Source organism: Rhipicephalus sanguineus, chromosome 4 (assembly GCF_013339695.2).
Source record: "Rhipicephalus sanguineus isolate Rsan-2018 chromosome 4, BIME_Rsan_1.4, whole genome shotgun sequence".
Taxonomy (NCBI): Eukaryota; Metazoa; Arthropoda; class Arachnida; order Ixodida; family Ixodidae; genus Rhipicephalus; species Rhipicephalus sanguineus.
The window spans coordinates 34,901,558-34,925,946 of NC_051179.1; the positions used below are offsets into that span (position 1 = coordinate 34,901,558).

The window sequence follows — 24,389 nt, forward strand, 5'->3', positions numbered from 1 at the left end:
TACAAAGCCGCCGTAGTTCGTAATAAAACAAATTGTTGGTAAGAAAAAAAACATCCTGATGCTGGACATATTACTGGTGAAGGCTGCTTGACAATGGCCGAGATCGCTTACGAACAGAAAGCTTTGTCAATTCGGAGCTCGAGTGCTATTATCACATATGTGTGCGGAGTGATAGCTGTATCGAACTCGAACTTGTAACTGAAACCGATCGGTAGACCGCGTGTTTGTACGGATACATTTAAGTAATAATTTAAAACGGGGTTCCCGAGGAAAAAGAAGATAAAAGAAATGTCTTTTAAAGTAAGCTGTTAGGTGCGGCGGAGGTCGATTAATGTTAGATTCTCGCGAATAGTTCGTCAACAGAAATTCGCTAACTAGCGTTAAAATTGGATACCGTAGGGGACGGTGGCAGTTGATGCATTGTCGCCGATGAGTTCGCAATCAAATCCGTACGTGTTAAGAGTAACACCAATATCGAGGTCTTCATTCTGAAATCGTACTACGAAGTACATGGGCGTTCTAGTAACTTTTGTACTTTGACGAACAAAATGGCATTTCGTTAGAAATGTAACTGGAACAACAGTGCGTCTTTATCGAAAGGTTGGTCGCCCACGTGTTGAAATCTGCGCAGCCCTCAGATTCTTTTCGAAGTGGATATGACTTGCAAGCTCCCCAGTTCAAGTTCGTCAATTTCAATATTTCCAGTGCAATAATTATTTGAGAGGGTAATTAATGAATTTTAGTGAATCATCTACCAATGTGCGATTTTAGCTGCGTGGACGTCCGCCGCACCCAACGATTTTGAAAAAAAAAGCTTTTCTTTGTTTATTTCCCCTAAGACACATTGTTTTTTTAATTGCTCTTCGCAGCAAAACCTCCATCTCAAGACCGATCTCAATCTGCACAGAACCGAGCAAGATCGAAAGACCGCCCGTGTGAAAAATCTCACAAGCATTTCCGAATATCGCGGAATTCAATCAGTGTCCAACTCTTCTAGGGTGCTCGGAGCGCGAAGAGTCCCTGAGCAAGCAGGATCGAAGTCACTAACTCCTGCAGCAAAACCACAGGGCTACTTGTACTAACCCACGCTCGTTCGAGAGCAGTACAATGCAGACGCACACGTACGCGCCCTCGCGCAAAAAAATGCACCGTACACACACGAAGTCACGCACGCACATGTGGCGTTTCTCTCTTTCCGCAGACTGTAGGGCTCGTCGGACGGCGGTCACTCCCGAGAGGCGCAGCTGGTTCCGATTCGTCAAACGTACGGTGGAGGCACGCGCCCGACGGCGGCCGCGGCGGCCTCCGTTGTGGCGAGGCGACGGCTGAGGCGGCGGCTGCGGCTGCGGAGCTACGCTGGGAGGAGAAGAAGAGGAGAGCCGGCGCTCACCACGAAGGAGGAGGAGGAGGAGGAGCCCGCCCCGCTCCTCGCCTTTACCTCGCCCTCTCCGCGCATAAAAGCTGCCGGCTTCGTCTTGCCGGGCTGCATTCGGAGCGGGAACCCGCGTGTGTCGTGAAAAACGCGCACCGCAACGCGACGTGACACACATAAAACAAAAAAGAGAGAACGCAGCGGCGTGCCGCACACCGATGTCGTCCGCTGCCCTAGCCCGTCGCCTGGTGCGTCAAGTCGCGGCCGGAGTGAGCCGGCGCGCGCGCTCCAGTGAGGCCGCGGCCGCCGGCTGCCCCTTCCACCGCGCGCTGGAACAAACGGCGCACCGCTCCGTGGGAGCGGAGCAGTGGAGCGGAGCGGAACCGTCGTCTCTGGTGACCGAGAAGAGTTCGTCGGCGAGCAAGCCCTTCTCTTCGCTGCCCAGTCCCAAGGGGTTGCCAGTGCTGGGCACGACGCTCGACGTGCTCCGAACCGGAGGCGCGCCCAAGATCCACGAGTACTGCGACCGGCGGCACCGCGAGCTTGGACCCATCTACCGCGAGACGCTAGGTAGCGTGGACGCTGTCTTCGTGGCCGACAGTGCGCTCATTCAAAAGGTGTACACCAACGAAGGCAAGTTCCCCATGCACATGGTGCCCGATGCCTGGCTCATCTACAACGAGGTCAAAGGGATTCAGCGCGGACTCTTCTTCATGTGAGTACAGTCTCCTCTACGCTTGCTGTCGCCGGTGCAGCGCGTCTCGTGTGATTTCTCGTCAACCTCAAACTAAGAGCGATGCGCGTAGTACTCCGAACGTCGTTCCTCTCGGAAGCCGCGCGATCTATGTAGAATGAGGCAAGTAGCTTCCACGGATCTTGTCGCCTGTTTATACGACGATCCTGTTTCTGATCCTCCGCTTCGCCTGGGATGCGGGATTCGGGCATCTTTGAACTTTTCCGGCACGCTCAGTACGTCGTGCCGAAATGCGAGCGTGTTTCCGAGAATTGCACGGTGATTCGCAGACTTATTCCAAGAAAGGCACGGATTTTTATGTTCGCGCGTACAGTTTGACGCGTGAGGAAGCTCTCTGGTGGATTCACGTCTGCGGCGCTTCGAATGAGCGATCACTCGATCCACTTTATTATGTTCTTAAACAAACACTCGTGAAGTACTGCAAATCTCCCGATTATCCGTTTGTGTCTCGGAGATACGCACGTTAACTCTGTGACAGCTGAAGAGCACTTGCGGTGGCGAGTGCCTGTTGACTTTTGTCCATTACTGCGCATCCTATCTATGTACAATGCTGCTTGACAGGAGCACGCCGGCGTAGAATGCCGAAGAGCGTTTCTGATGGGTTTCCTACCGGTGCGATTGTGCCATTATCCGAATCTTATCGCCCCTAACCGCAGCGAACAATACGAACGCGCGCAGTGAGCCGATTGAGGCGTGACACTGTTCGCTGATATCGGCAGCGAAGGGCGAGCGTACGTGACAGATCCATTCAGCCAGACAACTGCGCAACTCCCTCAGTAACGCTTGAGTCTCTGTTCTTCGCATTGAATTGGGACTCCACGCGTACGCTGTCGTAATTCAACAGTGGGCCGACAGCCTTCGGAATGTACTGCCTGTCTTTGACATCGCGCGCAGCCCCGTAATTGAAAAAAAAAATGTGATCCCAGGGTCTTTCCTTCGATAAGCCAATAGTCCTTATAGTAAGCTGTATTGCACGTGGAACGCACAAAATTAGAGCGCTGAATACATTACCCTGGACGGCGGCTAGCAAGCGCAACTTAATCTGCCTCAGCATTAAGAGCTCCCGCTGATATTCTCCGTACGCGCACAACAAAAAGGTTAGGACGCTCTTAAGAACTTTATATGACGTACTCTGTCTGAAACAACATGCTAAAACTACAAGTTCACGTTCAGACTTTGGTAGCCGTTTGTGATAGCTGAATGAATCGCTGATTTCTTTTCCTTGAAAGTGTTCGCGCGCACGTATCAGCGTAAATGGAGAAAAACGGCAGATTCCAGATGTCCCGAGAACCGCTCACCATGTTTACCATGAATAGTGGACTGTTGGCTTCACAGCATAACTTGCGGGCACGCCGTGCTGCACCGCTTGTCAAGGAGCCGCGGGAAATGCTTAGCGGGTGAGTCGAACCTTCGCGGTCGCGAATAACCTTGCGTGAGAGCGGGTGCTGCGGTTGCTTAAATGAGGACGCACGTTCGTATGTTGTTTAAACATTGGTGGTTCCTTGCGAAGCAGTGAGGTTTCTGACAAAGCGTTACTGCGGCAACGTTATCGGATCATTTCTCGTTGTTTTCTTGCTTTTGCGGAAACGACACAGTATCAAATTTCCCCTTGTAATATTCAGCTCCGTCTCCGCTTCACATATTTAGAATTGACACATCGTCAAGAAGCTTGGTTGTGGACTCGTAAACTTGTTTGTGATGCCGGTTTCTAACAAATACCGTGTCTCATAAAAAAAAAATTTCTCATGACTCATTAGCGAATGTGACGAGAACTCTTTGAACACGGGATGTCGCTGGAGCCTACGTTTTTCTTCAGCTTTATTTTTCTTTAGTTCTTACATAAACCAATAGCTTAAATGTACTTGCATCCTAGGATACCATCCAACGACAGTGTTCTTTGAAGTGTCTCGACTTCTGTTGAAGATTGCTGGAGAGCCTGTGTCCGCCGTTTACTCAAATCATTGCTCATATCACACGCGGCGAAGCGCGCCAAGCGCAACTTGCGTTGTCGAGTGTCGTATCTTTTAAAATAGAGAAATCATAGAAAACGCGTAATCCGTGGCACGACCCTGGTGAAGGACGATTTCGTCTTTAGCTAAAAGCCTTTTCGTCTCGTTCATACGGTATGACTTTCATCACGACGTGGTACTTGAAACCGCCAGTAACTATGATCGCAATAACAGAAGGTATTCGGGAAGACGACCGATACAAAAGCGGATCTGTGATTGTCTCGTGTGCGATGATAAATAGTTGAGAACGCACTCTGATCGGTGTTGCAGTAAAAGACACTCGACTCACTGTCGCAGTGTCTTTAGTATCATCATTTCCCTCGTCACCATCACAGTTATCTGCGGGGACCTTCATTCAATTCAATCAACAATGATTTTAGGCAACCCGCGATAACGATGAGTTTTTGGCGTTGCAGCAATAAACAGATAGCACTCATATACTTCTACAGGCTAGTACCGTGGCAACACGTTAGCTATAGGCAAGCCTCTGGCAGTAAACAAGATGTTTTGGTCGTAAGGACGTATTTGGTAAAAAAAAAGTCCGGGTAATACTGAGATAAACTGTCGTAGAAACAATGCACTGCAGTGCACTCGTGACAAGCCTGATATTTCTTTTTTGCGACTCTCATGGCGATGTCATGGAGCCTGGAAATCTTTCAGACATCGTCGCAGACGAGTAGCAGGAGCACAATGCACGTATTGAGTTACCTTAGTTATGACACACGTTTGAGGAGAGATAACTGTTGCGCAAATTGGTAGTTGCGGAGTTCGGGGACACAAGTGACAGAGCACGTAATTTTCCGAACTATGTCCATTCCGTTGCCGAGGCTCAAAGCGTAATTTCTTTCCTTGTTTTTTTTTTTTAAGCCTACATCTTCAGTATCTTCCGAAATCATATTCTTCGTGTCCGTTTTGCAATGCCACTGCGAAGTATGCTGTCGACGTCAAACGATTGCGAGGCGCAGTTTGAGTTTTAAAAAAGGAAACCGAATGCTTTAAGAATTCAGGCCTGCAGCTAGAAAAGTGTGTTAAAATGATATATCGGTCACTTTGCCATATGTTTAAACGTGATAGGTGAGGAAAGATTCACATTTCTTATTTTTATAATCTTTTTTTTCGAAATCGACACTCGCGAAAGACAGATATTTCGTCACACTATGGGCATGCAGTTTCATCTTTTAATAGGCGTACGTTTTTTTTTTCCCCTGGCGCCAAACGTATGCATACTTATTGTGGAAGCGAAAGAGGGTTTCAGAAAAAAAGGCTTTCTTCTCTAAGATACGTTTTCCTCTGTATACGTTGCTAAGTTTGTAGTGCAAGTTTTGACAGTCATCGCTGGAGTGTTTTAACTTAGCCGGGGCTCTCATCCGATGTGTCGTCCTCGCAGCAAATCTTAAGCGACGCCTTAAACGTTGTTAGTCGCTGCTGCCTTGTTGCTGCGCGAGCGCACTTATTTTTTGCCCCCTTTGTTACTTATATTCCAGTGCATTTAAATACAAAAGAACGGGAATTGTTTCTTTTTAGACATAACCGATGAAAACCAATGGGCAATAAAGTTATATAATAATAATTTTTGGGGTTTAACGTCCCGAAACCACCAAATAATTACGAGAGACGCCGTAGTGGAGGGCTCCGAAAATTTTGACCACCTGGGGTTCGTTAACGCGCATCTAAATCTAAGCGCACGGGCCTCTAGCATTTTCGCCTCCATCGAAAATGCGGCCGCCGCGGGTGGGATTCGATCCCGCGACCTGCGGGTCAGTGTCGAGCACCTTAACGACTATACCACCGTGGCGGGTGACAATTAAGTTAAGTAAAACATAGGGGTCATTGTTTTGTTGCTTTTTAACAGTAGTGTAATGATTATGGCGTAAATCGAAAGGCTTGATTGTCTGTTGGCTTCGTTGGTAATGCATTTAAATGTCACGCCGTCGCGAGCAAGCAACGGTATACTGTCGTTTTATAGCCGACGTGGTACCGTATGTCCACCACGAAATCACGAAATATAGCTGGTTGTTTACTACCTTTTCAATGACACGAATGTCACTAGTTCCCGGTTTAAAAAAAATTCGTAGACGCCACTTCTGTGCGGTATCGCATCTCGTCCTTTTATCTCGGTTTCTTTCTTTCACTCGCGCGGCGGTGTTCCTGCTGGCCGCGGATTCTTTCTGTATCGGAAGAGACGTCTAGGCTGCGACCGCTGACATCCCGATTCCGCCCATTCTTGCTCTTATCTCCCATTTAAACTGGGACGATCGTCTGCACCGGTGCGCGATATATACGCCATATAGATGTCCACGCACTTGGGTGTGATTCTTTTTTTTCCTTTTATTGCAGCAATATACCTTGTCATGTATGTGGCTTTCTTGTACGAAACTCGGACCGTTGGAAAGGCGTATTTCCTACAAAAATTTATCGTCTCGCTGTCCACGTGAGGACGGCTTCACGGTTATCTTTGTGCAGTGGCTGCGTGCTGATGCAGCGCACACGCGCACGCGTTTAAATTCGCGACGACCGACGCGTGAGTCTCTGCAGAAAAAAAAAAAAAGAATCTGTTTAAAAGACAAATGAAAGTAAACATTTTGCAAGAGTACCGGTGGGGCGGTGGAGTTGTCGAAATGCGAGTTTCAACCCTGAAAGTATACTGCCGCTGTATGCTGCCGCCTTCGAGAATGCGGATTGTTTGGCTCCAGACTTCGGGTTCCTGCGTAAGGGACAGATTATTAGCGCCGAACCTTCCAGGACACTAGTTATATACCAAGCGGTTATCGTATATACGTATATATACCGTCATGCACCGTGGTAGCTCATCGCGTTTAGCTGCTGAACGCTTAGGCACGGCCACATTTAGAGAAGGGCGGGACGCTCATGTACCATGCATTCAGTACCACTTGCGTTCCGTGCGTATTCAAGAATTAATATTTAAGTACCATCTATGAAGGACGCAAATTCGGGCATGTTGCGTAGTATGCAGGGTAGCATACGGGATGCTACCATCTGGTTAACCTCCTCGCCTTCCTCTTCTCTCTCTTTGGGCATGTTGCAGCGCTGTGTGTGTGTGTGTTCTTCGCTAGTCCTTGTCTGTTGTTATTACACGTATTCAGTACCATCGCTGAACCCAATCACGGGCTGTAAATTCTTCAAGTTGCCTCTGGTTATGTAGGCTTCTTTTTCACCTAGCGTAACTAAGTGAAAGAGATTGCGCATATGAGGAGGTCTTTGACGTCGATCGTATCTTCGACACCCAAGTGATAACGAAGCATCTTGTTTCTTGCCAGCGCGAGCACGTTTTTTTTTTTGTGTCATCTTATCGCCCAATTCAGTTGGCCACGAGAGCACATTGATTTGCGTCATGACGTGCCCTTGACAAAAGCTTTTCTATGTCTTATCGAAAGAAAATAACGGAAGAAAGCTTCAAAAACACATGCCGGGCACTTCAATGGCACTCTGAATTGTGCATCTACACGCAAGTCACGAGACCTTGTTTTTTTTGACCGATCCACATGACGCAGTATCGGCGGCATGAAGCAAAGTGGCATTTGCCGAAATCGCATTCTTCGAGTCGGGTGATAGCTTTGTAGGATGTAGTACAACACGTATGTACAGTAATCATACGCAGGCACGAAAGAAAAAAAAAAAGAAGAGGTTGGGGGGGTAGGGGGTAATAGAAGTACTTGACAAAAGCATTTATTCGGCCGCATTTTTTTTTTTTCGCTGCGATCAGAGTCGGTAAAAGAGATACCGAAAGCCGACAGAGCGGCGTCAGTCTGTCGCCGGCAGTGTCTGATCTTCAGGCGAAGCGATACGCAAGCACACACCCACGCCCGCAAAACCCATCCGCGCGCTATTGTGCGATAATGCATGGGCACCGCAAGTAGGCCAAAGCATTTCCAAACCTTACGCACACTGTCGACTACAACTCATCCTATGCTCTTGACAAACGGAACTAACTCTTGAGTGTGACAGGCTCGGTTCTGACCCTCAAAACGTCCTCACGATGTCCATGGTGAATCTTGACCATTCATTCATTCATTCATTCATTCATTCATTCATTCATTCAATCCCGTCATGTTCACGAAAAGCCATGCCCGGGCGTCGTGAATTAGTGCCATAAGAACTGAAATACTAGTGGCAAAAACAGTTTCCTTTTCTGTAATTTTTGTTTCGCCTACGCCTTCGCACGCTGACCGAAAAAAAAATTTAAGTGAAAATTGCGAAAGTATAAGATAAGCATCAAAGCAGACAAGATTATGTCCAAAAAAGGAAACTGTTTTTACAACTAGTATTTGAGGTCTTTTGATACTAATTCACGACGCCCCGGTATGGCTTTTCACGAACATGACATGGAGAAAGCTTCACTAGCCTGTATAATGTGATATAGTCAAGTGTATACTGACACGCTTATAGTTCTCGTCCGTCATAACAGTGCTTCGGTTGAGGCGAACTCCTGAACTTACGCGACACGGCATCTAGCAATACCACAAAACCGGTCTACGACGGTATACCAATACATGGTAGTATCTGTGCCGCTTTCAAATCTCCTAAGTGCCGTACTTAACGTCTCGAAGCAAAAAATAAGCATATTCTTAAAGCCCTCGCACTATCTACAAACGTTCAGTTTTCCCGTCTCACTGACTCTCCTTAGCGCATCGGCGGTTTCATTCAGCGATTGAAAAATCATCGTGTTCTGAAAGTGCGCCACCTAGCCTAACACGCACAGTGGGAGCGCCCTGTTCAATATTTTATATAAAAAAAAAGAAATCAAAACAAAACCAAGCCGAAACCTGTCCTTTGCTCAAGAAGGCAACACATTTTATCTACAAGAGGTGCAGCGCGCAAGCCGACTTATCGTGTTTGTGTCCCCGCATTTCATTCTTTCATCTTTCTTTCTCAGTGCCTGTCGCGGTTACTTCTGAAGTCTTTTTCTCTCCAATCTCACGCGCGTACCCTCTCCAGGCGCTGGGATGTCTCCTGGTTTCACCTGTCTCCACACCCTTTCATTCTTTTGGTCTCTTGGTTGGTTCGTTTGATGAATCGCATTTTATACCCACGTCGCTACATCTCCCTCTCGGAGCTGACCCTGAATGGAAGAGATAAAACTAAATCCGTCGGTTTCATTGATGTCACAGGCGGCGCGAATCCATTCACGCCACGCAAAACCCGATCCTGGTGCGTCGAACTTGCTGGGACGCCGCTTTCTCGTCATGTCTGAAAGTGTTTGTTCCTCTCTTCGTAATCTTTGCCACCTTTCTTTTTCACTGTCCTTGCGGGTGTGTGTGCACGATGTGTCGTTTTCGAAGTACCATCATGGTATGTCGTTTTATGCATTGCCCGACCACGAATGACACCCATTTGAATAACAATTGCCTTACTGTGTTGACCGAACACGCTACCTATAGAAGGCACCCAACAGCCGTATTGAAGCCTTTGTATACCACATCGACAATGTGGAAGAGACTTCGCAACGATTGCTCTCGCCATATGAATTTTCCGCAGATTTAAGCACTTCACTGTAGGCCCATTTGTCAGAGATCTGTCTGGTTGGGTGAAAGAATTTTAGATACCGATTTGGCGCCAGCCACAGTTTATATATGTATATCTCATATTTTCAAGGAAGCTGCTTCGAGACTTAGCCTGTAATGCTAATTCCAGCTGTTAGAGCGTTAACGGCGCATGTTTAATGAGTGCTGCGTTGTTGCTAGGGCCCCTGCTCCGTTTAGCGATTGTGTAAACACGACTTCGGGCATGTGTGCAGCTGGCGTTTATCATGTGCAGTGGATCGCTTAACCACTGCATTGAGCACACGCTCATATTCCAAGGAATTTCTAAAATCGAAGAAGTTAAGCAAGTGCTTGCACTAAGTTTATTACGAAGATGCCATTTCTGGCAGAACTCAGATAGCAAGCCTCTGTCGCTTTCGGGATGGAAAAATTTTGCCAGCAAGCAAGAGTAACAGCTGCAGCGGACTAGCACAGACTGCATGGTGCAAGGTTTCTGCGCTCGTGGCAAATGGCACTGGGGCACGAAAGGTCTAATTAATTTCCCGCCCTCTCAGCTCTGTAGTTTTCCGTGACAATGTCGCCTTAAAACGAAACCCGAAGGCAGTCCTACGGCAGAAACGTCAAAGAAACACACTCCTTCTCACTCGTGCGTCAACACCCCCCTCCTCCTGTACAAATACAGTCGTCGGGAATGAGGAACCAGAACGTCGTTGCGATTGGGAAAGTTAGTAGGCGTTTCTTGAACAAAGAAAAACAACACACACTTCCCTCCTGAATAACGTAAGTTAATTACGAAAAAGGTGAGAGGTTCGCATTTGCCATTCCTAAAGGTAAAAAGCGATGCCATTTTTGTCCACGCTTAAGTGAAACGACAAAAGGAAATTCTTAAACGAGTCCCATCACTGTCGTCACCGCAGCTGCTCGCACGTAAGCAGCACGACGCTAAGGAAAAGGTCACGCTGACGTGCGTATGTGGTGCGAACACGTACCGCGTGCATCATAACCGCGTTGTAGCGATACAGGCGTGTGCTGGGACTTCCTGGGAGTTTCCGCCTTCATCGCGCATGCGCAGGGAAGGAAGGCGATGAAGAAGACCCGTACTAGCACGGCGGCACATCGCCCGTTCAGCTCGCGATGTCGTTGTCTCTCCGTGGTTTCGACACACATACGTAAGCGTTTCTTTCAGTCGTGTTCACTGCAGCGTGCTCAGTGCCGCAAAGAAATTCAGCGAAATCGTTCGCCAATCACTATAAATGGCGGCGTTGGCATTCGCCTATGATGTTATGGATTTCGTTGTTTATTGCTTAGAGCTGGGAGACAATTATACCATCACTAGCTGACCAAGTGTGCGTTAATCGTATATGTTTACGATGTAATGTGACCAAACCTATCAGGAAGGTCGCCCTCCTTTACGTGTGTTACTCTCATTTATGCATGGTGGTGTGCTTCTGTGTGCGCGCGTATATATACGTACAAAATGTGCAAATATCGGGAGGGGTTTGAATGCCTCCCAAACCATAGCCCTGGCTACGCCACTGAAACCTATAAATGATTACGTTCTCGAAAAACAAATAAACATACGAAAAAGGCACGTTACTGGAGCTGCATGCTTTGAAAGGGCATTCGTGTCTTCGTTAGCGTCAGCTGCTCTGCAGGCCTAAACCCAACTCTGTTTGTGCATACGTACGTACGAACGCTATTTTAAAGCACATTACATGTGAAAGCTCATTAGACACGCCCGTCGCACTGCGTCTCTTGTAAGCTCGGCCTCTGCTCAGCTGATGGCAGATCTAGATCTTTACAACTGCTAGACAGTGAGACGTGGGGCTCGTTGATCCCTGCTGATTTATTTCCCTCCTCATGTTCGTAATCGCACTCCCGTCCGCGTAAAAAGTTTCCGGTGACCACTTGTGGCGCGCTCGCCGGGGTGAGCTCTGCACTCGCGCCTATACTGGCGTGATCTTTAAGCGTATCTTTTCGTGTAGACATGCCGACAGTTTTATTCTCTGCGAGGCGTCTCGGATTACCTCCTCGCAAATAGCGCCACTGAAGACGCGTGTTGCGCGGAAGAGAGGAAGTCGGGTGTTTCGGTCACGAGCGCCGCGGGACTGAAAGTACTTGTATATTTAGGAGACACTAGCAATAATAATTATGATCATACAAGTGAGCTAATCATAGTTTAGCATGCTGAACCTGAGCCGTGGTGTCAATGTGGTAGAGCGGTAAATCTGATGAGCAGCCACAGAGGTTGTTAGCGAAATGTGCGAGGTGCTTGTGTATATATACTACAAGTGTGCACAATGGCCTCCCGGGGTGTTTCCCAAGGGATAGCCGGTTGATAAATCATACTTTGATGATGGTGATATTTTTATGATGATCGTACTTTGATGCATTGATGAACGCCTTTTGTTCGGTGATCTGAAGCATGTGCGCCGAGTTACCCACTCAAGGCTTTGGAATTGTATGGCTCCGAAACACAGCACTGACCAGAGGGCGGTGAAAAAAATAGTTAGAAAAAACGACATATACAGATTCAAGGAAGTGTTAGCATTTTCAAACGTCCACTTCGAAAATGCCGCACTAAGAACGCTCGCGTTGTTCGCAGGCAACAACGTCTCCAACTAAGTTGGACTCCTCTTTCATCACCTTCAAAAAAAAAAAAAAAAGCTATGGTAACTGTACAAAGCTCGCACTGTCGGCAGAATTCCCATGCCCGCAGACACGACAGCTTCGTTCGGGCGTGATTGGGGAGCGTGCGGAGAAGCATACCTCCGAACCGTTACCACTCAGCCGTCCGACACGCTTGAGCGGCAACAGCTGCCAGCAACAGTGCTACGAGAGAACCAGAGCTATGTAAGCCCTGCCCATGCATCGCAAGCCGGCCGGGGCAGCTAGGAACGGAGGAGCAGCGATCCGCCCGGTCCCTCCCGTGGCGCTGAAAGTGGTTTCAAGGCCAAGGTTAGGCCTCCGCAACAGGTGTACGCCGACCGACAACCCTGATGGGAACCCCACACTGGTGCACCCCCCTCTCCTCACTGACGGGAGACGCGCGTGCCTCGTTCATTCCTGAAGGAGGAGGGAGGGCTGCCGTCCGCAAAACCGACATTTATCACCCTCTCCCGTGGCAGCAGAGGCCTCGTGCACTGCCTTTCCTCCGAACAAGAACAGCGCAATCCCACCTTCACTGTCCCGGCACTCTTGGTACGCACGCGTGTGACAGATACAGAGAGGATAGCGCTAGCGCAGATTCGGGCCGACAGCTCCCTCCGTTTTCATCGCCCATCTCTCTTCTTCTTCTTCTTCTTCTTCTTCTTCTTCTTCTTCTTCTTCTTCTTCTTCTTCTTCTTCTACGTCTCATCGTTTGCCTCATTGCTGCTATTCGGTCTCTCTCGGTGAGCATGCGCTATCACGCGTGCGACTCGGCAGCTGCACCGAGATTGGTTTACCCCCTTAACTTTTCAGATCCTGTTTTTTTCGCTCGCCGATTCTCTTCTTCTCAGCTTTCGGTGTCAGTTTTCTTATTGACGATCCGTCGTTCCTTCGCCTGCCTTTCCAGCGATATTAACGTACCTGCCATTCGTCACTCGTCTCGTGTAGCGAAAATCCTGATGCGCCACTAACTTTCAGATTGAAAAGCCGGGAGGCGTGGATGCGGACGCCAAGACTGCTCGTGAGAACTAATTTCGTTCGAACAAGAGAGAACGGCATCGGTGCCATCAGGATCGTATACTGTTTGACTGGGAACTTATTTTGTTTATTTCCATTGGGAAGAAGCCGCAGAATGCGCACGCTTGCTGAAGAAACGAGCCCGTCCGGTGCGTGATGCTGGGCTTCCAGTTCTGGAAGTGAATTGTGATATCAATGCGCGGCTACTCTTTCAGATGGGAACATTGTGTCTGCCGAAATTATGACGCGCGCGTTTATAAAGTAACCCAGGTGACGCTACCTAAGTTGATTCTATGACACTCTGTCACCATTTTGAAAACCTCTAGTGTGTTCGGCTGCTCGCTGGTGATACCCATAATATGCTTGATAACTTTAACAAGCGCGACGTGCTCTTCAGAATATTTTACCGAGGGAGTTCACCACTCAATCTCTTTCTCCCACTTTTCTTTCTTTGTTCACTTTACAAAAGGGATGGCCCGGAATGGATCGACAGACGCCGGAGCCTCAACAACGTGTTCCTCAAAACCAAGACAGTCACGAACAACGTGCCCGTCTTCAATGACGTCATCACGGATCTTCTGGATCGGTGGCAGGAAGCCCGCAACGACAAGGGCATCTTGGAGAACGTCGAGCGCGAGCTTTACAACTGGTCCATTGAATGTACGTTGCTATTCAGTCTCACATTACAATTGTGAAAGCAGCAAGGAAGTTAAAGAACCTGCAGGTTTTAAATAACCTAGAGGGGCACGTGTCATGCACAGGTTTTAAAAAAATGACAACATGATTACACCTTGAATGTCAAATATGACGAGAAAGTTAAACGTAATATCACTATGCAGTAACTTCCTTTTCCCTCTGGGATGCACCTTGAAGGGTGCATCAGTTTCTTCTGATATGATCTATATGAACTTCTACATTGTCCAGAGCAAGTCCATGCTACTGCTGTAGTTCAGATGTCGTATCTTGGGGCGCGAGCTAGTTTAGCCGAGACAGACTGTGACTGCGCAGATGACCGTATAGCTTTGGCGTAACCAGCGGCCATGTCTGATCTTGTCTTTACTCTTTCTGCAGCGTTGGGTGCCATGATCTTCGGCCGGCGGCTTGGCTGCATCGCGCAATCCTCGAGCATGGATAACGTGCACGAGTTCGTCCACTGCGTGCAGCAGATCTTCAACGAGTCGGCCAAAATGTCCATGTTCTCACCGCGCCTCGCCTACCGTCTTCGGTTGCCCGTATGGCGGCGCTTCGTCCGGGCAGCTGGACGAGCACTCGAGCTCGGTAAGTGTGCGCCGTACTAGGGCGCCGCCTATACTGTTTGCGAATGCAGCTGGTTACCGAACAGGCACTCGGTGTTAATAAGTATAGCTGAGGAACTGTGCATTGCAGGGGATGAAAGTTATACCTGCAAACACGTTTTCTGCATACTGTGGTTGCTTATTTGGGCCGGTTGGCACATGCCCATAGAAAACGAGCAACATTGCGAACAAAGGGAGTGTGTGCAGTTCTTCGCGCTCTTGATGGTTTTCTATAGACGCTATAGTTCAGCTGGCTCGATCATCAGGATGTTTACGGGGCGGAACTGCGATATGGCAGCGTAAGATGCAAGCGACTACAGGAACTACGTAACAGCTGTACTGCAAGATTCGCCGTATACAACAGTGTACAGCGTACCCAATGGAAAGGTGCCAAACAACGTAATATTATAGTAAAAGCTTTTGTTTCCCAGGGTTTCCTTATTTATTCAAGCCAAATTTCCTTGTCCTACATTGATGTTCATGATGATTCTAGAAAGGCTATCAGGATGCTTAAGCTTGACTGCACAGCAATGTGCAACGGTTTTACTGCGTTGATCTTTCCGGACTTCGTCCGCTAGATTGTTTCATTTGATGTTAACTTCCGAGTGTGATCAGTCTGATGTTTAGAACCTCCTGCTTTCTTTTCCTACTCGTAGCGAGAGATTACGTGGAGGAGAACGTGAAAGCAATCGCCAAAGATCCGTCGTCAGCTGCCCAGCACAACCAAGGCATTCTAAGTCAACTGCTGCTGAACGAAAAAATCTGCGAGGAAGAACTTGTCCGCATCGTCACAGACCTCTTTCTGGCCGCAGCCGATACGGTAAGCATCACCACGCACGCACTAATAATCGGTTTCCTACAAAAGCTGTAGTTTTTAAAAAGCTGAATACTGGAGTTTAGCTGCCCTGACGATGAATGCATCAGTGCGGCGCTTTTCTCTGAACCTTAGCGCGCTGTACGGACGGATGCATGCCAATCAAAAGCACACACGACGGTAACAGGTTAGTTTAAGCCACTCCTCTATTTTTTCCGCAGACGTCACACGCCACCCAGTGGGCGCTGTACCTTCTCGCCAAACACCCCGAGCAGCAGGAGCGGCTACTCAATTCGGTGCGTAGCGTCCTACCGGAGGGTCAGCCAATCAACGAGGAGAGCCTGGCGCGGCTGCCCTACGTCAAGGCCGTAATCCGGGAAGCCCTACGGTAAGTCTCAATCCCTGAGAGTTATCGCTCGTTCTCGCGGTCATAACTGAAATCGAGTTCTTAAGAAAACATGCGGTCACAGCGCACATCTTTTAAGAAATGTGTAAAGCTCCCGACTCGGAGGGACTTTGGTTACCAGGCGTAACAAACATGTCAGTCTATCTTCAAATGGCTGGTAGCTACAGCAGTTTTTGTCGTACCAGTTAAATAGCGGAGCTAGCTCCGCTGGCATTGGAGCTGATGGTGTAAGCTACTGGGTGAAGTCGGAACAGCGTCGAAGTACATGACCTATCTTTCTTCAATGATTAAACAGTCACCCCTGAATCTGTCAAACCATGAAATCCCTGTCAATAGCTCGGTCAGTACAGTAACGTGCCTCCACTTTGCACCAGGGGCGTAGCCAGAAATTTTTTTTTTTTTTTTGGGGGGGGGGGGGGGCTTCAGCCATACTTTATGTATGTTCGTGCGTGCGTTTTTATGTGTGCGTGTATATATACGCAAGCAAAACTGAACATTTTCGGGGGGGGGGGGTTGAACCCCCCCAACCCCACCCCCCCCCCTTGGCTACGCCCCTGCTTTGCACACACTGTCGTTGAGACTGCCGTCTGACTGAACTTCTTTACCTTATGCCTCTTTTCAGATTGTACCCGGTAGCGCCTTTCCTAACAAGAATCCTGTCCGAAGACATTGTCCTTGACGGATACCACATTCCCGCTGGGGTACGTGTCTTCAAAGATCTCTTCTAGTCTCGAACCCTTCATCTAGTTCTGCCTACTTTATCATTATTTAGTTTCTTTGTGTATCAGCTTTCTGAATACTTAGACGCCGTGGTAATGTTTCTTTCTGCCTCATCATCTTCTTGCTTTTTTTCTTTCTTTCTTTCCTCGTCCATTGCCTCAACTTCCTCCTATCCCACCTCAAGACTTGCGCAACCGTGTATCTCGGCTTCATATCGCGGCGCTGCCGAGTTTTTTTGTACAATCTAAGCGGACCGTCCCAGACACCGCTCGGTCTTTTCTTCGCAGTATCGTGTTCGCAGCGGGGACGAAAGAAAAAAAAAAACGAATCGGCGCCTCCCCGGGGGCCAAGTTCTCGCACGCGTTGCTTAGATGCGCGATATTGCTGCAGCTCGCATGACGTCCTTGAAGGTTTCAGCGTGAAATGGAAGGACTCTGTCGCAGGAGGAGGTGGGTGGAGATGACGGCGGTTCAAATTGCATTGCAGCACTGCAGCGCGGCATTCTTTCCTCTGGAATTCATCCGGAGTCAGCCTCGCGTGTATAGCGTTCACACGATGGGACGGATCGCGGCGTGACGTGGCTGTGTCGCCGCGTTGCGTCGCACAAAGGGCGCGACAGCACAGCCACGTCACACGCTTGTAAGGACTGACTTAGCGATTCGCTCGTCCTGCATCGAGTGAATTCAGATTAGCAGGCAAAGTTGCATGGCCGGCTCACAATTATACGAGTCTCATAGGAAGCAATGGCAGGAATGAAATATATTCGGTAAATTAATTGAGCAAACTCAATGACAGTCTGTGCTCTTGCCAATCATTGTGTTGCTCGACGAAGGTATGCGAATCCAAAGAAATCAAGATGAAAACGGTTGTCGTTATATTTAAACAAGGTCGTATCTTTAAAAAGCAAACGAACAAATGTCTTCAGCACGCTGTACCCGGGTATCAATGAAACACTGATTTGCTTATTCGACTGCCATCATCATCAGGCTGCAAAATGGGTTCGCAGGTGGTCTGGTTCTTGGCACTTTCATTATTGCGTTACAACCACTCTGCCGTGCCATTTTTCCAGCTAACTTACTTGTCGTTGCCCTTGATACGACGTGGCCGCTGACACTGTGGTCACTCTGTCATTATTTCGATCGTCATTGAGGCCGTTCTTGTTTTCTATCTTTGCAGAAGCTAATCCTAATGTCCCTGTACACTACTGGACGGGACGAACAGCACTTCTCCGATCCGCACGCGTTCAAGCCCGAGCGATGGCTGCGAGATCGCGACCGCACGGGCCAGGTCAACTCGTGGGCCTGCCTTCCGTTCGGCCTCGGCGCCCGCTCTTGCATCGGACGACGGGTGGCTGAGGTCCAGATGCAGTTCCTCATCGCACGGGTGAGTACCGAGTGTCTGTACGGCCGCATTAATCGTGGCTTCCGAGACGCGTGCTTTATGCTCTCGGAGGCCCGAGCCGTAAAACGAGGATCTTCGATTTGCCGTTCCCCGACTGGCAGAGACGGTGGTTTCTGTCTACGGGAGTTGAAAAATGTAGCCTTTTGGGCAATCCTGGACAATCCATCACGACAAATTGAATAGACCCATTAATTAATTATGCGGATACTCGGGATGCTGGGACGGTGAGGGTACTCTCTTACGTTGGTTTTTTTTTCGTTAATTTTACAATACAGAGTAGTTCTTTCGTTTATTGCTTCCATGTTACGTGCAGCCTTTATGTTCTTTAAATAAGGATTTCAATCTGCAACACGCGTAGAATTGCCGTAACCATCTTTTCTGAGTTGCCGGTGCTTAGACAAGCCGCATCATGCATGTCAGACCACTATATATCATCGAAATATTGCATAGCGCGGCGAATATACATGGAGTGCCTGTCCTCCATAAACAACATCACAACGTGTGCTGCTTATAACGTCAACTACTACATGCTATGGAAACACCGAGTTTGGTGTGGCGAAAAGAGTTCTTTGTGCCTGTCCTCCTTTCGAGTTTCTCTACAACGCGACCTTTCTGTTCTTCTCTCCCGCAGACGGTGCAAAAGTTCCAGCTGACTCCAAGCACAGACAAGGACGTTCAAATCAAGATGCGGCTCATCACCACCCCCGAGGAGCCAATCTCTCTACGGATGACCCCTCGGTAGCGGCCTGCAGTCTGTGGCTCGCCCACCAAGAAACATGCGCGTCACAAGCGATCCGAGTTGTCCGTGACACGGCGACGTCTACCTCGGCGCCGCCGTCGGACCGAATGCCGGTGATCCAGCGCCCATCTACGCGGCGTCCTGGAAGGCAACCGGCGGGCCGGTCGCGTCGACGTCAAGCGCCGAGCTCGCTCCCTCGCCTCCACGGGGCCCCGAGCAAGCCAGCACTACCGCCAAAGACGAGGGCAGTCCAGAGCACGGCAAGCCCAGCTGGGACCACGCCCGAAAACGCACACACGCACACAAACACACAAATACAGTGCCCCGCGAAAGGCGCGGCATTGGCGTCGCTTCCGCTGGCCGGAAGTCAGGCTTAACGCGACTCCATGTATCGTGAACGTAAAGCAACCTGATCCCAGCGTCACAACGAGACCTTTGTTCGCATTTGCTGATCGATGCTCCCGAAATTCGCAAGCCAGACATGGGAGATTCGCATTTGTTGGCAATTTACGGGGCCCTGGTCTCGGGCACACTACTTAAGAAGGACGCGTTTCGTTTTCTACAAGCGGTGCTGTTGTTTATGTTCATGTCCAGAAACTGCGGTGATGACCTGTTTATCGTTTCTCTCGTAACCGTAGCAACGTCGAGTGCTTGCCGGAAAGCTCAGTTGCGCGCGCAGAAAACGAGTGTCCTTTCACGACTCGTGTGGAGGTCTTCCCCTATCCTCCCACTGGTAAAACAATTACAGCAAAAAAAACTCATTAAAGAAGATAAGAAAGGAAGCGAAATAAAAGCTGCCGAAATTAAATGGCTTTGTTATGCGCAATATGCTTGTCGTCTAGATGTACGAAAAATGTACATCGAACTGCTGCGTCGTGACAGGCCTTCCATGTAGTGCCCTCCGCGGGACGGTCTGACCAAACTCTGAGCTTCGCCGACTTGCATGAACGTTGCTTTCCCTAAAGAACACGTGCCTCATTGTAATATAATCGAGTGCTCCAGAAGGTATTGCATAAAGACATGCTACGAAGTCGATTTTGCAGTGTAGGGCAGAAGACGTGTCCGCATACTCACGCCACTGACCTTATGCCTGTTTGACACTTGTATCGCGAGTAACTGCTCGGAAGCAGTGTTGTTTAAGCAGTGACCTTGAAAACGATTATTTCCACATCTGTAATAGGCCTCCAGGTTTCTTGCGACGAACCAAACTCCTGCAGTCTTGTGCAACAACATCGCGCGGAATGTCGAAGATATGCAACGCTATGGCGCGCCCCTTCCTTCCGAGTGTGTTGTTAACGAATCGGCGTGCCTAACTTGTACATTATCGCCGCTGTGCGCGTTCATGTACTGTTGCAGTGAATGTGTATACATTAACAGGTGGAAGCACTAGTCCGTTGGAGTCTGTTTGTGATGTCTTGTGAACCGAGATGCGATGTGTGACTGGTGCTACGAACGTACACAGCACAATCCTAATTCACGATTTTGTAACCACGCATGCACGTTATCTTGTTACTTCTCCTTTCTCTCTTTATCTTACCAGTACCTTTAGTAATACCCACTAACGACTCACTTGTTACGATCTCATGCATGTTGTTTTAAGAGGACAACTCGCATCCTTCAATTTACGTTACACGACGACGTTCCATACCAACTCGTTCACTTAGGTTTTAAGCACGGGTCACCCCCTGGCTCACAACAGTCCGGTTAATAATCTAAAGTCCTAAACATAACGCGCACTGAAACGAGCGTGCTGTGCTGCGTTTAAACTGCGTTTCATTGACGCTGCCGCTTCCTGGAAGGCGATAATGATCTCTATTTAATGACGCGTTAGCTAGTAACGTCGTTCGTAGTCTCTTAAGCCTTCTTGTTTTACTTCAGGCGATGATCTGAACATAACGCCTTTGGATAGGCGTGCTGCAGGCCGATCCGCCGAATATTACTAAATCAATTTTTTTAAACACCTCCGGACGTCAGCGCGGATATCAGAGACTAGCAAGCGCCGTTCGGCGTGTCGTTATCTCCGCCAGCAGTGGCGTAGAGATAAGCGTAGCAGCGTCTGAAGGTCAGACGACGTTAAAATATGCGGGGAAGCAAGCAAAGAGAAAAGTCTTGCAAAACGAATTTCTAAGGAATGAAAGCCGTCTGGGCCAGTTAGCTGAGAAGACAGCGTTGCCCTTCGCTACGAGTGCGTCGTCTTAAAATTGCTAAATTTCCGAGAAGAACCTCAGAAGTATACTCGAAACCCTGAGGCATCTCTGAGTCGTGGAAGAAAGTTTTCTCGGCACATTTTAATACGCGATCAGGTGGAGACTTCCTCTGGAATGTTGTCTTCTATGTTCCTACTGTATTGACGTGGGAAGGGTGTGCGGACGTCATACCTTGCTCTTCACTGCGACACTAAAAAAAAAAATAATAAAGTGGGATCCTTTCCACACGACGCAGCTTTCCCGCAAACTATAAGCATCTCGATCGTCAATCGGTGTTGTCCTCATGTAGAAAACAACAACGTAAAGTAACTACGAAAAAAAGTGCATCGTTCGTCACAAGCTTTGCCAACACGGAGCCGAGTCGTATACATACCCAACGTGTTCGACCATTTTTTTTTTTTCTCGAGGTAGACTCGTATCGTTTCCTCGTCGATGTTTGTGTCCATTTTCTCGGTGTTTGTCCCGACTATTTATTTTCCCCCGATCCTTGGTGTGTACCCTTTTGAGGAGCCTTGATCTCTATACACGGGAGCGTTTTTGCGCTGACGTCTGTGTGTTCCTTGTCCGCAAATGTGCCCGTGTTTACACAAACACCCTCCTGCGTCGATCAAGCGCATTCGCGCTATCTCATTCCTTTATAATATTACCTCCTTCGGTTCCTCCTTTATCAGAAACAATCGCGTTTCTCAACTCTCAAGGCTGTCGATGTGTGTCAAGCCTAAGCGGCATCGCTATGCAATTCAGCAGGCAGCACAGCTCGAAGCAATGCTCGATGCCTCTTTTTATTTTTTTTTCCTGACTTTTCATTCCTACGGCGTCCTTTGCCCGCTGCTGACCACGTGACAATCACAGATCCTATATACGTGTCGTTTCGTTTCCCTCTCTCCCCTCATCACGCCAACTAACCACCTAGGAGTCACCACGCGTCCTGTCATAAACGTCCTCCCATCGTCACAGATTTTAATGCGCCGTACTTGCTCGAAACCTACACGAATACACCTTCTTTTCTTTTTAACTCTCTCACTTCATCGCATATTATATTTATCTATTTATCACGTCGTCCAATCATAAACGAAAACTCGCGGCTGCATTGTGTTTCGAGGTACTTCTCGGAAAAATTTCCGACACGGTCGCTGCCAACACACACATAAACACACGAACACGTTCAATGAGGCGTAAGTCTCGAACTACCCACCGACTTAATTATGTATCACGCTCGCAGTGTTCACTCTATCCTTTGTATAGGAAGTCGCGACTGGTATCGAATGTCCTGTTCACCCCAGATTGCTCGTGCGTGTTTTACGTATATATATTTTTGTACAGCTTCGACGCGTCTGACACTGTTTACTCTTGACCACAGAAGATAAGTGCCACATTGTACAAAACTCTCAGGTTGGGGATCAACCGTTGTGTCTTGTCTCCTACATTGACCACTAACTCGCAGCGCGCGCCAGTGTGTTGTTTTGCTCCACTGCAGATGCCCTGAACATGTGCAATCACATTATTTCATTCGTGCATCTGCTCACGTGTTAGCGTGTGTGAAAGTGCACTGTGATTTTTTTGTACGACAAGTATCAATGCCTTCACATTTTGTAGTAGTTACGAGCACTGCTTTCGCTGACGCGACAGGCGCTTTGAGTCGCTCTCTGTGTTATACCTTATGCACAATACCCGTCGACGTGTTATCAGATGCGAGGAACAATCAATGCTGCACGCAACTTCGTACTTATATGCACTCACCTGGCTTCGTGGTCGGCCTAAAAAGCCTTACAAATGCACCTCTACGCACGCCACTTGTGTGCGCACGTATATTTTTGTATAATATACGGTGTAACATCCCGCGACGCCTGTACAATGAATATGGTGTGCTGTCAACGATGTACTCATGCTGTGGGACAAAGCGATATTTTTAACTAACATGCCAGTCGCTGATTTTATTTTTTGCTGTGGCGCGATACGAACGAATGAAAATAAAAGACCTTGCATTTCTACGAACAGTTGGATTCCTGTCGTTTATTTCAGGCCCCTCTTTCGAGGGGCCGGAAACTAGAATTAATTTGCTCCATCTCACCTTTTAGTGCCACAGTTACAAATTTCATTATGTTCCCAACACTCGCCGACTGCACTTGGCAACTGTCTTCAAATCACCTGATCACCTCACATTAGTACAAGGGGATGCACAAGGTGTTTCCTTGGTGGCATTCTTCGGTGTTCCCAGGTTGATAACAACATCAACATTTTATGAATCGATGATGATGGTGATGATGATGTTGCGTAAAAAACACCATGATGTGTTCTAGTGCTGAGGACGGTCTCCGCCAGTGCCCATGGCCCTTTCCTCCGAAGGCTGCCTAACACATTCGAAAGCTCGTTCCCGGTCAGACTGAAACTTGGACACTCAAAGATAAGACAGGCGTTTGTAAAATCGTCGATACAACTTTCGCATGTATGATTCTTCGCCATAACGATCCGCAAGTCATTAGTGAAATCCACTCTTTATAGACACATTAAACAGCATCGTATTCCTCTATTTCGTTATTTTTTCATCTTTCGTTCTCTGTAACGTCTCATTTCGATTCTCTTATTCCCCTTAAACTTTCTCCCCAGCAGTGTCGCCAGCCGTTCTGAAAACTGGCTAACTTCCACGTTTTTCCATATGTTTCTTCCTTTTCTTACGAGTCCAATTTCGCCTTGCAGACGTCTGTTTTTTTTTTTTATAGCTGCTGATATAAAGGAATGCAGGCTTCATCAAATGCGGTTATACCAACAGATGGCTAACATTGTGCAAAATGATTACAACGCAACACAACGAGCAGAACCAAGGACAAAAAAGATGATCACTTGTAACTAGACTTACTTGAGGAAGACAAGTTCCCCTTTTATACAAGACAACCAGGTGCGCGGGTAAACTTTTGCCGAATAATCAAAGAATAAGCACATGTTTATGCAGTGATGCTCTCAAAAAATCGCATTTCCGCTCTGCAAACGGTCACTGAAGTACCACTGACGCAGACATCACGCTTTTAATTGATAAAATAAGTCTTCATTATTTATCGTGCCACGGTATTCTTGCTTTTTCCGAGTATGCGGATATTGGAAAGATCCGGCCCACAATCGCACGATCCACAGTGCACAGGTGAATACGCACGAACCTCATTTTTGATCTAACGCTCGTCTTCCCTTTGCCCTATCATTGACACAGCGGCCAGTATGGCCGATATACACTTTGCCGCACATGTATAGGCTCGCATTTTTGGTAAAAAATGCACCCACAATCAGTTTTATTAAACTGGGACGACACTTTCGGAAATTGAAAAATACAGGATTTCCAAAGGCTTACCTTTTTGATGAAAAATGCACCCACAACCAGTTGTATAAAAATGAGACGGACCTTTCAGAAATCGAGACATACAACATTTCCAAAGGCTATAGGCTTACCTTTTTGATGAAAAATGCACACACAACCAATTTTATGAAAACGAGATGGAACTTTCAAAATCGAGAA

At 48.1% G+C, this 24,389-nt stretch overlaps 1 protein-coding gene across 1 annotated transcript; it reads left to right on the forward strand.

Moving 5' to 3' along the window:
• The first annotated feature begins 1,483 nt into the window (after positions 1–1,483).
• On the forward strand, positions 1,484–22,879 carry LOC119389761 (cytochrome P450 315a1, mitochondrial). Its single transcript, XM_037657139.2, has 8 exons — positions 1,484–2,087; positions 13,772–13,962; positions 14,374–14,580; positions 15,254–15,417; positions 15,633–15,799; positions 16,440–16,518; positions 17,714–17,920; positions 18,570–22,879. Exons 1-8 carry the CDS (start codon positions 1,591–1,593, stop codon positions 18,678–18,680), a joined length of 1,623 nt encoding a protein of 540 aa, XP_037513067.1. The 5' UTR covers positions 1,484–1,590; the 3' UTR covers positions 18,681–22,879.
• Positions 22,880–24,389: the final 1,510 nt, after the last annotated feature.